Source organism: Conger conger, chromosome 4, assembly GCF_963514075.1.
Source record: "Conger conger chromosome 4, fConCon1.1, whole genome shotgun sequence".
Taxonomy (NCBI): domain Eukaryota; kingdom Metazoa; phylum Chordata; class Actinopteri; order Anguilliformes; family Congridae; genus Conger; species Conger conger.
The window spans coordinates 51,424,420-51,440,174 of NC_083763.1; the positions used below are offsets into that span (position 1 = coordinate 51,424,420).

The window sequence follows — 15,755 nt, forward strand, 5'->3', positions numbered from 1 at the left end:
CTTGTGCTATGTTTTGAAACAGCTGGTAGCTGGTATTTGGAGCTGGTCATAGCTGGATTTTACACCAGGGGGGGATAAGGGAATCCCACAGATGAAAACCATATTTCACAATATTGCACGCTGGTCACAATATTATGTTTCACAATATTGACCTCTGGCAGAGTTGCCCAGGTTTGTTTAAGACTATTGCAATACTATGTGGACTACTGTTTCCAAAGCTACATTGGCATTGGCATGCATTTCATGATTGAAACCTTTTATTACAGTAAGTGAATAACTTTTGGCACCGTTGACAGGCATCTTCCATGCTTATGTTTTGGATACATTTTCAACAAATAAGAAGCTGCATGTAGCTGCATTTCCCTCTGTGATTAGTATGTGTTTATTAATAACCAGAATGTTTTCTCCCATTCCTGACTGCCATTATTGTCTCTATAGATCTTTAAACAATGTCTCAAGAAACCCCAGAGGCCTTTAGAAATGTCCGCAGCAATCCTGGACTGCAGATATGGACCATAAACGTGAGTGAGACAAGGAGGTAGCACAAATAGTTTGTGCCAGATACTTTAAGCCTTTTCCATCCACTTTCCCCACCCTAGAGCATATACATACAGTGCACACAAAAGTTACACTAAAATAGAAAAATAAATGTATTTAGTACTGAATATCTCAATTTCTAAGTCCAAGTCTAACCCAGCTGTTCTTGCGGAGAGTCTTTTCAAAAATCTGGCGTTGCCGTTTTGCAGTTTTATTGCGTCAGTTTCTTGTATGATATAAATATGAATGCAAAAATAATTTGAGATGTCGACGACTCAACCAAAAAAGGGCAGAGTGGATGGGTTTTAAACTTGGGTTCTATCAATTGAGCACTGAAATTTACAATGGTATCATAAAGTTTGGATTCTGTCACAGCCAGTGTACTTAACATGTAATTACTGCCATCAAACTCACATTGTAAAATGTCTTAAAACTGTGATAATCAGCAATGACCACTATAGAATATTGCATTTGCATTTGGTGTTGTTTTCTATAATTGTCTTCTTTGGAATAAAATATAAAAAACATATTTTTTCTTATGATTTTACGCGTGCCATATAAAATATTAGTATTTGGATCATTAACATCCAATTCCTTTTTTACAGATGTTTTTTTCTGATGTTTGGTTTATTTTCAGCTTTACAAAATATTAGTTATACTTATACTGATAATACAGGTAATACAAGTAAATTTCATTTTTTGTGAGTTAACAGCCCTGTCTGTACCTCTTTAATACTCATTAAACTCACACACTGTAGCATGCTGCTCACAGAGTGAAATATTGAAATAAGGCAATCAGTGTAATTTTGAAACATATTCCCAATATGTATTTTTCTGCAGAATATGGAGATGGTCCCTGTTCCACGGGAGGCTTTTGGGAATTTCTTTGAGGGCGATTGTTATATTGTGCTGCATGTGAGTATTAAGTTTCCCCAATGATGAGTGGTTGTGAAATCTCTCTTCTAATTAACCAAAGGACAGTCATATTTCAGAAGCTTAAGGGATTCTCTTTAAAAAGGTTCTTCAACAATTTCATTTAAGTTTACAGGATACTATTCTTTTAAATATTATCATTTTACAACAATCAGCTATAATTGTGCATGTGTGTGACGTGTGTGTACTGTATGTGTGTGTGTTTGTGTGTGTGGCGTGTGTGTACTGTTTGTGTGTGTTTGTGTGTGTGTGACATGTGTGTACTGCATGTGTGTGTGTGTTTGTGTTTGTGTGTGACATGTGTGTACTGTTTGTGTGTGTGTGCGTGTGTGGGTGTGTGGGTGTGTGTGTGACGTGTGTGTACTGCATGTGCGTGTGTTTGTGTGTATCTAGGTAAGCAATGACTCCGCTCACTCCAAGAACATCCATTATTGGATTGGGAACACCTCCTCGCAGGATGAGCAAGGGGCAGCGGCCATCTATGTTACCCAGCTGGACGAGTTTCTGGGTGGCAGCCCCATCCAGCACAGAGAGGTGCAGGGTTTTGAGTCCTCCAAATTCCAGAGCTACTTTAAAAACGGCATTGTGTGAGTGTCCCAGGCTCTGTCACATACAAACAGAAACTGTGTGGTGCAGCAATTCACTGTTATGACTGTGACACTGTTATGACTTATGACTTATTAGCTTGTTAGGGTGACATTAGCTCAGGAGGTAAGAGCGGTTGTCTGGCAGTTGGAGGGTTGTCAGTGTCAAAATGTCCCTGAGGTAACACCTAACCTCCAACTGCTCCCGACGAGCTGGTTTGTGTGTGAATGGGTGATAAAAGGATAAAAGCACTATATAAATGCAGTCAATTTACCATTCATTCCTACTCAGCAGAAAGACCAGAAAATGACATTTTGAATGCTCAAATTGTCCACTACAATGGGCAAAATGTTGTGGTTCTACTAGCATGAACTAAAGAATTATATTGATGTTTGCATGTGTGTGTGTGTTTGTGCCTGAGTGTGCCAGGGCTCTTACAGGAGATATTGCACAAACACTCAAGAAACACTGGAAAAACCAAGGAAGTGAACACAAACAAACATTATTTACTTAATTTTAATCTTCCTGTGTATAAGCTTGCATGCTGTCTGCAAAACACCCACAGTAGCTTATACTTATGTGATGTGGCTAGCATGCACATTTGTGAAAAGTGCCTCACAATCCTGTTTGGCTTTGTTTTTAGACAGAGCTTCAATCACCATGCTTGTCTCATTTCCTCAGCTACAAGAAAGGAGGGGTGGCGTCGGGTTTCCAGCACGTCGAGACGAACGTGTACAACATCCTGCGTCTGCTGCATATTAAAGGCAGGAAGCGCGTCAGGGCTACAGAGGTACGTGCTGGGGGACCCCCACCCAGCCTCAATCCCACATGTAATGTTGTGCATACTGTTCGTATCCACTTGCCCATTGCTGCCAAACAATGGAGAAAAGCCATTTGACACACAAATTACATGCTTTTTCCTGTATGAACTGTGATGGCTCATTTGTCAACGCCACATGTAGTAATTAATCTTAGTAAATCAGTTTCTTTTTTTTTCTTCAGATTTTTCCCCCAATTTGGTAGCCAATTGTACCCAGTCTAATTCAATTAGAGCTAGTATAGATACACCGCCCACACCCCGTTCCTCGGCGGCCCTACGAGAGCGACACGCCTTCTTCAAGCCGTCTCACCACATGCTGGTAACCGTGATTCTGAGGCGCCCGAGGTGCTTTTTGTGTGGCGATCTATTATTATTATTATTATTATTATTATTATTATTATTATTTATGCTGCTCCACGTCTGCTGCATCTAAGCCTGTTGCGCCACCGCAGCCCCTCAGTAAATCAGTTTCTTTTGATTTTTGCATTACTCTTTAAGGACACAGAACATCTTTAAACTGTCTTAGCACTTAAGTTGCTATTGTTACATGAAGCATTATCAATAAAAATCCAAAAGCTTTATCATTCAAATTTTTCTGTAAAACCCTGCTGAAATAAATATGTCAAGCTAGGTTTTGAAACAGCTGGTAGCTTGACCAGTTCCGACTAGCTCCATAGTCAACATGGTTTGACCAGCTCAAGCTATATTTTGAAACAGCTGGTAGCTAGTCATTTCAAGCTTTAACCAGAGATGAACAACATGTTAACTTGAATTAACTAAATTAAAAATCTTATGTATGAAGTGTGTGCAGTGGGTAGCACTGCCACCTCACAGCAAGGAGGTCCTGGGTCCTGGGACATGCAGGTTAGGCTGATTGGAGAGTCTAAATTTCCCGTAGGTATGAGTGTGTGAGTGAATGGTGTGTGTGCCCTGTGATGGACTGGCAATCTGTCCAGGGTGTATTCCTGCCTTTCGCCCAATGTATGCTGGGATAGGCTCCAGCCCCCCTGCGACCCTGTTCAGGATAAGCGGGTTAAGATGATGGATGTATGTATGTATGTATGTATGTATGTATGTATGTATGTACTGTTGTTATTTTTGGGCTTGTGTGTACACCCTCTTCGAGATGTTATTGATGAACTCTCTGACATCATGGCCTTGAAAGTCCTGGTAGTATATATCAGCAATGGGTCCCTTTTTTGTTTCTTACTGTAGGTGCCTGTCTCCTGGGACAGTTTCAACGCAGGCGACATATTCCTGCTGGACATGGGAAAGGTGATTGTGCAGTGGAATGGCCCTCAAAGCAACAGAAGAGAGAAGCTAAAGGTAAATGCTAATTCAGATATTTAAGAAGAAAGAGGTTCTGAGATGCATTTTTAACAAGGTAGCATGCTTGGACCATGTGATCGATTAGCACAAGTTCAAAGTAAAAGTTCTCTCCAATATTTTGTTCCTATCACCTGGATCTTTAGCACAATAGATAGCACAATTATTCAGCCAGGAGGTAGAGCTAATTAGTGAAATCCACTAGCTGAGTTCATGGGTGGAAGAAACACTTGGTAGGACTTTTACTTTCTGACCCCTGGACATTCAACTTGTGATAATTAGTGTCATTGACCTCACCGGAAGGACATTTTTAGAATTAAAATAAAGAATAAATAAAGCCCCTCACTCCCACCATTCAGGCAGTGCTCCTGGCCCAGGACATCCGTGACAGGGAGCGGGGTGGGCGCGCTCAGATCGGCGTGGTGGAGGGCGAGGATGAGGGATCCTCCCCGGAGCTGATGAAGATCATGAGGGCTGTGCTTGGCCCGAGAGATGGGAGGCTCAAAGAAGCCATCCCAGACACCAAGCCAAGTGGCAGCCAGACTGGCGGTGTCAAGCTCTACAAGTTTGTGCATTTCTTCAGTTAAAAAACTCTCTACTGCACCCTAGTGTTGGCAATCCTGATCCTACAGATCCAGTGTTCTGCTTTGCAAATCATGCAATACTTTCAACTGAAAATCTAGGCCAAATCTATGATTTACCCTCTCCAAATGTCACATTTACAGCACAATCCATAAAATAACAGGTCAATAATTAAGTTCCATACCACCATGCACCCTGCTCCTTCTGAATGGCTGAAGCTAAGCAGGTATGGGTTTCGTGGATGAGAGGCCTCCTGGGAAAGGATAAATGATTATTATGAATGAACCCACATGGGAATCTATTTCAGGAGCAGTGCATCATAACATACCTTCTTGCTATGCAATCAAGGGGAAAGCAATGATAGAAATGTGTCATAATTATTTATTGTGCGTTAATGTGCCTCAATAAATAAATAATATGCCCATCGATTTCATATGCAGTACAAAAGCAGGCTGCAATAAATATAAGCGAAGCAATTGTGTCATTGTTAATTAGAGGTGTATACGGTTAATTAGCTGATTCATCCTAGGTAATTGGTTGAAATAATAAACACACACTTACATCAGCCTTCCAGGATAGAGATATGCACCCTTGGTGTGAATAATGATGCTTGACTACAGCACGGTGTGATTATAATGTCAATGCGTTTCCTGACTGTGAGTCTGTCGGTTTGGCTGTCTCTCCGGTCCTCTCCTCAGTGTCTCTGATGCCAGTGGCAGCCTGGTCGTCCAAGAGGTCGCTACACAGCCACTAACCCAGGATCTGCTCCGCTCCACGGTAACTCACACTTCCTGTGTCCGCTACTCTCCTCCCACTCACAACTTCCTTTTTTTTCAGCCACAGCAAACTCAGAGGTTAGCAGGATGCTAGAAAAAGCTGGCTATACTCATATGCGCAAATACAGTGTTCTGGTCCTTTCTGGCCCACTTCAAGCCCTGGGTGGTGCATAACTGACCCAACATGGACAGGGAAGACTGTAGTTGGCAGAGTACTTCCTGTCTCACCATACTATGTTGCCTGCTCTGTTTTTATAGTTAGTTAAAATATCATTTGAGTTAAAAGATATAGTGGCAGGCTGCAAGTATTTCAAAGGGCTTCCTGCAAATGCTCACCCTTCCAAACTAATGGAGTCATTTTAAATGGAGTGACAGGACAGATCACATTAACCATACTAGGACAGAAGTTGAAAATCAAGCAAAATTACAACATACTGTATGCATAATTATTTCCTCATAGTATTTGACTTCAGCTGTGTGACGCTGAGTGGTAAAGGTTAGCGGTCTTTCATCTCGCACCCAGGACTGCTATATTGTGGACCAGGGCGGGGCCAGCATCGCGGTGTGGAAGGGGAAGGGAGCCTCCAGGGAGGAGCGGAGTGCAGCTTTGGGGAGGGCAGTGGTGAGTGCCAATGAACACATCCATTAAATTCCCAGGATTCTCTTTCTGACCATTCATGAATCATCTCCATGAATTGCCCCTCAGAGAACCAATACAGGGGTAGCAATGATAATTTAGCTGTTTTTCTTTTCTTGGTTTTTATATTCCAACAACAACTTCAACAACTCATTTGACATGTACTTTATTAATTACAGAAAGCCAGGCTTCTGCCTGCGGTTCTTTGGTTCCCATTTCTTTTGGGTATGATTTTTAACTAATGGCTGCGATCTTGTCCTTAGCACAACCCTGATTCTTTTGGACACACTCTGGGTTCTTGTATAACCTTTGCTTTTTCAATGGGAAATTTCTACTCAGATTGAAACAGAATTCTCAGCGTTTTCCTAATGGGCTACTTTTGTTTCAGGGCTTCATTAAGGCGAAGAACTACCCCTCCACCACCAATGTAGAAGTGATGGCTGAGGGTGGGGAGTCGGCCATGTTTAAGCACCTCTTCAAGTCCTGGAGAGACAAGAACCAGGCTCAGGGCTTGGGCAGGACCTACTCTATGGGAAAGATTGGTAATCACTCAAACAATCACTCAAACAAGCCAGGCCATTTGAGGCTGTAGCAGTAATGAGCGGCCTGGAACCTGGCTTCCAGGCAACCTGATGCTTATAACTTCAAGGTGAAAGTTTCCAGTAATGCACCAGGGAGAGTTATTTAAACTGAATTGCTCCAATAAAGACTGAAATATGAAAAAATCTGTGAGAAACATCTCGTTTTAAGCCTAAGGTACAGTAAGTGAAGGTTTGGCCTTTGTATTGGAAAGTGCTCCAGAATCATCCACAAAGAACTTTGAGATAAAAATGGTTGTATATTTTCCTCCAACCCCAAACATAATATGAAGGTTAAGCTGAATTGCTATAATGAAGCTGAATGAAGACCTTGAATTACAAAGGGGCAGTAGAAGCTGAATGGCATTTTTGCCAGGATTTTCATCCCTGGAGTCATCGGAAAAGAGCCCAGACCTCTTTGGCTTGCTCAGCACTGTAATTTTCACTGAAGCCCTGTTAAGCCAGGTCATGTGAACAATTTACAGGTACAACTTACAGCCCAAATGGCAAGAAATATATTAGTATGGTTCTTCAAGTATTCAGTCATGTCATTATCATGCTAATGTTTGAGGGCATTTGAAACCTTCCCCATGCAATGCTTAATGTGTTTAATATGTTTGAATCACCAGTGAGTACACATTGTTGTTTCTGCAAGGAGGGTGTGCTCCTTTCTTGCAAGAAGAAATATCAGATGTGAAGGCCACAGCTTAATAATCAGAACTTCTTTTACCATTACGGAATGGTACAATTGCACTGTTCAGAGCAATTTCACCCTGTTTTATTACCACTCTTTGCTTGTGCCTACCCATTTGAGCCTATTGAAATGAAATGTAGCAGAAACTCCAATGCATTGAACTCCGTATAAATTTGGTGTCCCTTGCACTGATCCTGAAACACATCTATTGTCATAAAAGTGAATAGGTCTATACTGTATATACAGGGCCAATTCTGGGCTTAAGTGACATAACTATCATGCCCCAGTCGCCCCACTCCGTCCCCACCCTTCCCTCCCTTCCTCTTTTCATTTATGGGCCTATGTTTATAATGTTATGTACAATGTAAAGAAGAGTGAATGTGCTCTGCTTGTTCACTGCTGGCCTCTCCCCTGACCCAAGCTAAGGTGAGCCAGGAGAAGTTTGACGTGATGGAGCTCCACGCTCGCCCTGAGCTGGCCGCCCAGCAGCGCATGGTGGACGATGCCTCTGGAGAAGTGCAGGTAATGCTTCTCCTCAGCAAGCAGGCACTTTTTTCTTCAGGTCTTTACAGTCTCGTGTGCTCATTGAGCCTCTTACCTTCACCATTCCACTGAGGAATTTTCTTTATAGTAATTATAATGACAAATATGGAATAACCTCTGTCTGGAATTGGAGTTTGGTGGAATTTGTGACAGTGTCCATCCCCAGGTGTGGCGTATTGAGCACCTGGAGCTGCAGGAGCTTCACCCCAGCTCCTATGGCCAGTTCTATGGAGGAGACTGTTACCTGATTCTCTACACCTACAAAAGGAGCAACCAGCTACAGTACATCCTCTACATGTGGCTGGTACCAAGAAAACATTGTTCTCCTTATTTTTGATTCATTTGTTTTTTAGCTGACGCCTTTATCCAAAGTGACTTACAGTTGATTAGACTGTGCAGGGGACAATCCCCCCTGGAGCAATTCGGGGTTAAGGCCCTTGCTCAAGGGCCCAACATCTTATTGTGGCTACACTGGGGATTGAACTACCAACCATCCAGGTCCCCGTCATGTACTGTGCCACTAGGCTACTGGCTACACTTTATTACAGCATGTATGAGTGGATGGTCATGTGAGCAATGTGATGTGACAGGGGCGCCATGCCACCCAAGACGAGATAACTGCGTGTGCGTACCAGGCCGTCAACGTGGATAATAAGTACAACGGGGCACCCGTCCAGGTCAGAGTTACCATGGGCAAGGAGCCACGACACTTCATGGCAATTTTCAAGGGGAAGCTCATCATCTTTGAGGTAAGCTTCTGCCTGTGTCCTCATGGCATTTTGTAGTTCATGTAGGCCTTGAAATCATACATGTCCTTTATTTACAGTGAGCCTCTTGTGCTCAATGGAGTTCCTTCACCATTATCAGTTGTTAAATTATCAGTTCCTTTACCAAGATTCTTTTCTTTTAAATGTGATGTTAAAATATGTATGTTCTGAGCTATTGTTTCATCAAACATGTGGCAAGGGGAATATTATCCCACCTCTCCCAGAAGGCCCAGGAGTAAGAAAAAATTACTTTTAAAGCAAACAGTACATTAAAACAAGTTAATATTTTCTGTTTGAATGAACAAAAATAAGATTTCAGAGTCTAATTACAAGAAACTTGTAAAAACACTTGTTAAGACTCATTTTTTGCAGTATAAAATTGAAGGAGCTTAACCCAGAAAGTGAACAATGATCTATGTAGGGTCAGTTATAACCAAACATAAGGTATACAGGAGTATTGGAGGACCATGAAAGGTAAACAATGACTGTTCTGTATGGTCAGGGTGGTACTGGACAACCTGGAGTGGCAAACCCTATCTCCGGCAGTGCTAGGCTGTTCCAGATGCGAGGGGCGCACGAGTTTGACACCAAGGCAACTGAGGTCCCAGCCCGCGCGTCTTCCCTCAACACCAACGACGTCTTCCTCCTGAACACAGACCGGGTCTGCTTCCTGTGGTATGGGAAGGTGAGTGTGCCCACAGCCATCTGCAGCAACTCTACAGAACTAAATATTACCCACGTTAAAGGAAATATTACTGAATGTTGACTACTTCATTTAGGGAAGCACTGAATTGAAGTTGGTTTAATCTTCAAAAATATGGCTAATTAAAGGTCATTGCTATTTAAATCCCTCTGAGCTTGGTAAAAGAATCACTTTAATTAAAAAAAGTAAACATGGACAGAGAGAAGCAGTGTAGTATAATGGTCAGGGAACTGTAAACCCAAAGCTTACAGTGCACTGACATTATGTACTTAACCAGAATGGCTCCGTACAGTAGCTTCAGCTGTATGAATGGATATTGTGTGAAAATGCAAGAATAATTGTGCTCTCGAAATGAATGTCTGGTTCCAATAATATAATGTAGGCAAATCTATCTATAACAATACAAAAAACAACTTCATTTAATTTCCCTTTTCATTATGCTGAAGGACAGAAATGAACAAATGATGTCCTGTATTTAAGACACAACAATGAATAATGCATACACGGTACAAGTATTTTGTGACCATGAATAAATGTACCCTTTGTTTTAATTTTTTTTCTTAAGCTGAATTGTAATGTAATTTAACATATAAACATACAAAACATTTGTTTAGTCAAATCTCAAGTGTCTGCATTCTGTCTGAAATGCAGGAAATGCCTTATTGTTAATGCATTTGCCAATAGATTATGTTTAGACTGTTGCTGCCCTGTCCATCTTTCCCTCCAGTTATTATTAGTGTGTTTACCAGGGGTGCGCATATTAAATGCAACAAAATGGCCGGTATCTATACAGTACTTGAAACTGGCCACTACTAATGAACTATCTCTCTCCCAAGGGGTTATCTGTTTGTCTTGGATTGATATTTAATAGATGCCCCTGTGAGCAAAAATTAAAATTAAAATTCAACATTTATATTATTCAGTCCACCAAATTGAATTTGCTTCATTTCTCTCTTAAAGCTCACTCATTAATCTCATTTTCTGAATATTATCACTGGCCAACATCAGAAAGAAATCAAATCTGCATATAAGGCACTCCAGGATGTACCCCTCATGTTTAAAATATATATTTATGATTCCTGTCTCTCACATAACAATCACCCTTGAACTACTTAGCTGAAAAAAACAGCTCAAGCTAGGTTTTGAAACAACTGGTAGCTGGTTGACCAGTTCAGACCAGCTCCCTGGTCAAAATGGTTTAGCTCATTCCCAGCTAGAGCAGCTAATGACCAGCTTGACTGGCTCAATTTTCAGCTGGACACAACTGGATTTTAGAACCTCTTTTGTCTGTGGGTAAACAAACCATTCTTTAATTTCGTCAAACCAACTTCTTGTACAAGCCTTGACTAAAGCAAACAAAACAATCAAAAACCCACTTTTTAAAATAATTGTGTTAAAGTAGGAAGGCTTGGACTGCATGCATTTTGAAAAAAATCCTTGTAATGCTGCAAAGGGTCAAATTGACTTTCTACAGTCACTGTTAAAAGCCACTGTGCACCCGCCCTGGTCTCCATGCAGGGCTGCAGTGGGGACGAGAGAGAGATGGGAAAGTACGTGGCAGACGTCCTCACCAAGCAGGACAAGCAGGTGGTGATGGAGGGACAGGAGCCAGCTGAGTTTTGGGTGGAGTTGGGGGGGAAGGCTCCGTACGCCAGTGATAAAAGGTACAGAGCTGGTGCCGACGATTTGTTCAGCTGAACATTTCCACATTGCAGTTTACCTGCAGAATTTGAGTGCAATAGAAACCAAATAATAAACCAAACATGCCTTCTGTATCCAATTTGTTCAGAGTGCCTCCCTGATTTGATTCTTTGTGTCATTCTGTGAAAAATGATTGATTCTGTGGTAAAAATTTTATTCTGCAGGAAGTTAGAACAGAGGTATTCAGTATTTTTCCTTCAATCACGGATGAGTACATGCTGTACGGTAGCTAGTCTGAACATTTATACACTGCTACTTGCAATCATATACTTTAATGTTACCATAGCACCCTGTGCTTCAATTTGACTCTCTCAGGCTCCAAGTAGAGGAGCCAGCCCACAATCCCCGGCTGTTTGAATGCTCCAATCAGACAGGCCGCTTCCTGATGACAGAGGTGGAGGACTTCGCCCAGGAGGACCTGGATGAGGAGGATGTCATGCTGCTTGACACTTGGGAAGAGGTGAGGTCACCTGGGGCCCACTGCTTCTCTGACTAGCACATGGGCTGAAGAATAAAGGGAGCTGAGTTGGCCCTAGAGATCATGGGCCTCATGCAAGCTACTCATACAAACAGATTAGTTCTTAAATCGCTCATGCGAGTGGTGAAAGAGAACTTGTTTTATGAATGCTGAAAGCAACGCATTCCATTCATTTTTTATGTATGACGGGTGCAGTCCAGCGAGTGCTGTGGTACTGTATTTGTATCCATGAAAATAAAATGCTTTCCAGTGCAGCTCATCTGGCTCTCAAAATTTCTAACTAGGGTTTGCAGATCAAATATTAATCAAGTTTTAGTTAGGACCCAGCTTCCCTCAGTGGAATTAAAGTTTGGACAATGCAGGAACTCACCAAAGTCAACAAACACTTGCTAGAGGAAAGTGAAAATGTATTTAATGTCACGCCACCCCAGCTGGAAGATCACTAAAACAAAACAAGTTTACAGTCCAGCAATCTTCTACACAATGGTCATATGGCCTGGCTTAAATACTCTTGACGCACATGTCCATCTTATCTGTGAGGTCCTATCTTGTCCTTTATTTATCAACATTGCGTATATCCTTAACTATGCATACAGAACAATCCTGAACCCATCAATGCATTGCTTATTTCTCGCCTCAGATATCTCAAGAGACGTTTTCAGCACACTAGTATGAGTCCATTGTATGAAAAATGGGAAATGTATGATAAATAATATGAAAATAGTTACCTATATATATTATGTGACTAAGAAAAACTAACTCTGTCCCACCCGCTTGCCCCTCCCCTTCCAGCTCTTCCTGTGGATTGGCAGGTCAGCCAACGAATATGAAGCCAAGGAGGCATATACCAGTACAGTGGAGTACCTAAAGACCCACCCAGCAGGCAGGGACGCAGGGACACCCTTAATAACCGTGAAGCAGGGGTTTGAGCCTCCAACTTTCACCGGCTGGTTCAATGCCTGGGACCCTCATAAGTGGAGTGTGAGTGTGATTTTCCCAGATACCAGTGTAGCTAAGGTCATAGCTAACGTTGGATTCATACCCTGGTGTAAAATCCATGACCAGCTACCAGCTTTTTCAATATAACTTCAGCTGGTGAATATGGACCTGGTCTGAACTGGTCAACCAACTACCAGCTGTTTCAAAACCTAGCTTGAGCTACTTCTTTTTAGCAGGGTTGACACTTGAGCTCTAACAGACACTACCTGCGGGTTACTTTGTCCTAAATAAAAGCCTATTGTGAAAGACTGCGAAGATTGTTTGCTTATTGCTACTCTGGGTATATGCTTCTATACCCTGCAGGATTATTCAATCATGTGCTAGTATGCTAACTGCTGTATTTTATATGTATGTATTGTTTGATAACAAAGAAAATAAAATCCTGAAGCAAAAAAAGCAGAAAAAGACAAGGTGACCCCAAACTTTTGAATGGTAGTGTTTGTGTTACTAATGTTAATCTTCACTGTAGCAACATCTTGCAGCAGATGCAGTAGCCGTGTTCAAAGAGGTTTTAAACTGTTATCGTTATTGATGCAGAATATTCTCCTCTCTGCAGGGTGGAAATTCATATGAGGAAATGAAAAACAAGCTTGGGGACATGGCATCTATTTCACAGATTACTGTTGTAAGTAATTACCTCCATGTGTTTCTCAACTTCCAGACTAACTTAATTAAGAAAATACAAAGAAAACAATTTGTGGACATGCAGTAGTTTTCAAGTCTAGCATTAAAAACCACGTCCTAGAATAGTGTTAGAATAGAATGATGTTCAAGTTTTACCCTCACTCAGACACTTGCTTGAAATACTGTTTAGTCATGGTGCTTTAGCAACTTATCTATACATCACTGTGACTGTGTTTATGCAGAACCTGAAGAATGCAGATCTGAACCTGCAGAACAGCGGTGGTGGGGGATACATCGCTCCAGGAGGTCCGGTCACTTCCACGCTGAATGTTTCGGGGCCGGGCTCAAGTGGGGCTAGTGCTCCCAGTATGAGCCCCCAACTGCTGCTCAACAGGTCCCCAAATGAGCTGCCTGATGGAGGGGATCCTAGCAAGCAGGAGGTGAGTGATTGGGCATGGAAGGCCTTTATTAGTACGCACTGATTGAATTGAATGTATGAACTGGTTCGTAACGTTCAAAGTATATGCTGAAAATATTTGTGAAAATGTCCAACTTCACAATAGCTTTGGAGGTTTCAGAAGATTTATTTTGAAAAACTTTTTATTATTTATTATTTAAATTAAATACAGCTGCGTCATTAGCTCCTGAGATAAGAGTGTAGTTTGGTTGACTGCTAGTTCGATCCCCTACCCTGGGTGTGTCCCTGAGCAGACACCTAACCCCAAATTGCGGTGCCTTGCATGGCAGCCTATCGCCATAGGTGTGTGTGTGAATTGGTGAATGACTAGTTGTAGTAGGAATATAGGGCAGAAATGAAAAATCTTTGAATATATTCCCGTGGCAATGTATTATTGTGCCTTTTTTATTGGTGGTAACATATTTGAATGGGTCCAAAAAAACTAAACGACCCCATGTTCTGTGAGACTAGTCATCTGAGTGCAGACTGAATTGACAGTCTCATTTTTTAAAAATAAAAGATAGACAAAACCTGTTCTTCCCTCACTCCTCTTCCTACTTATCCCTTTACTCTCCCTCACAGGAATACCTCTCGGATGCAGAGTTTCAGGCCAGGATCGGTTCTTCACGGAAGGATTTCTATCGCTTGCCTAAGTGGCGGCAAAATCAGCTAAAGAAGTTAGCTGGGCTTTTCTGAGAACCAGGAGCGGCATCCTTCCAGCCACTGCAGATGCCTGCTAATTTCTGCCTATACGTTAGCATAAGGTTAACCAACCCCGATTTCAAAGAGCTAAGAGCCCATTAAACAACCCTGTGAACAACAGACGGAATCTAGACGTCTCGAAGGCTGGAATTCTGGTACTGACACATTTTAACAGACTCATTTATCCCCAATTTCACTTAGGTTTCAGCTGCATATACAGTAGCCTGCATACTTCCTAGTCGGCTAGAAACCTTTCACGTGTCAATCAAATATAGACGGTTTTTCACCTGAAACCTGGATAAAGCCGTTTTTTCTAAACTTACATATCTAGCCAGGTGAAAACCAGGCTATATTTCATTGAAAAGTAAAAGGTTTCTAGTCAATTAGCACGCAACCGGCTATATCCAGGTGAAACCTGAGCTAAATTGGGGCTAGATTAATCTGTGTCAAAAACGTCTTAGTCCCAGATTTCAAGCCCTCTAGACATCTAGATATGTCTAGATTCTGTCTTGCTCACTGGGAAATTGACATGTTAAAAAGCAGTGATTCTGCTCTTTGATATTCATAGAATTCTATGTATGGCAGAAAAACATTTCTGTTGGCTCTCCAGGACCAGGATTGAGAACATTTGCTGGCTCAAAAAAAATATATATAATAATTTACAAATTATTGTTTGTAAAAATACAAACAATAATTGAATTAAATAATTAATTACCATGTGTAACATTTATCATTTTATATATTTTAATGTTTTGAAATATTTCACAGTAGCAGTGAACCATTTTTCAGGGACTAAATCCTGCTATTCAGTGTTATTTTGAAAACCTAAACATTCACACTGAAAAAGCAAATCTTCAGCATGTGACATTTGTCTTATCATGCCCTTCCTGCAAAGGGCATCACCAGCTGATTCTCAGGTAAACTGAAATAACCTGACCATTGCATTTGAAGGGCTTCACATTCAATGTGCCTTAATCCAATATTCTCTAGACCACTAGGGGGAGACTGCCACACTGCCTGCTTTGAGAGCTCCAATCATGTTAAAATCCAATAAAAGCACAGAGAAGCTCACTGTATTTGAAGTTATTTCCCCTTAATTTCCTTAAAAATGTCTTATTCCTCCCACTGCTGTTCTCTGTCTCCTGTTTCCACCTCTTGTATGAGCTGATTGAACACCACAGCAATTGCATTTGATAAACTGGATGAAGGATTAGAGCATAATCTTCTGTTTTGAATCCCTTACGCACGGCTGTTTGATTCCGCCCCTGGGGTGTCACACTGTTGGCAGACTGTTATTCCAGTTGGGCATTTAC

At 41.5% G+C, this 15,755-nt stretch overlaps 1 protein-coding gene across 1 annotated transcript; it reads left to right on the forward strand.

Moving 5' to 3' along the window:
- The first annotated feature begins 449 nt into the window (after window positions 1-449).
- On the forward strand, window positions 450-14,654 carry vill (villin-like). Its single transcript, XM_061238905.1, is given in 19 exon segments — window positions 450-521; window positions 1,378-1,452; window positions 1,864-2,057; window positions 2,737-2,845; window positions 4,091-4,201; window positions 4,561-4,766; window positions 5,482-5,560; window positions 6,083-6,181; window positions 6,585-6,738; window positions 7,890-7,990; window positions 8,178-8,315; window positions 8,602-8,760; window positions 9,281-9,463; window positions 11,000-11,195; window positions 11,509-11,642; window positions 12,453-12,641; window positions 13,216-13,288; window positions 13,587-13,723; window positions 14,323-14,654. Coding segments are annotated over 19 exon segments (2,523 nt in total). The 3' UTR covers window positions 14,437-14,654.
- The last annotated feature ends 1,101 nt before the right edge of the window (window positions 14,655-15,755 follow it).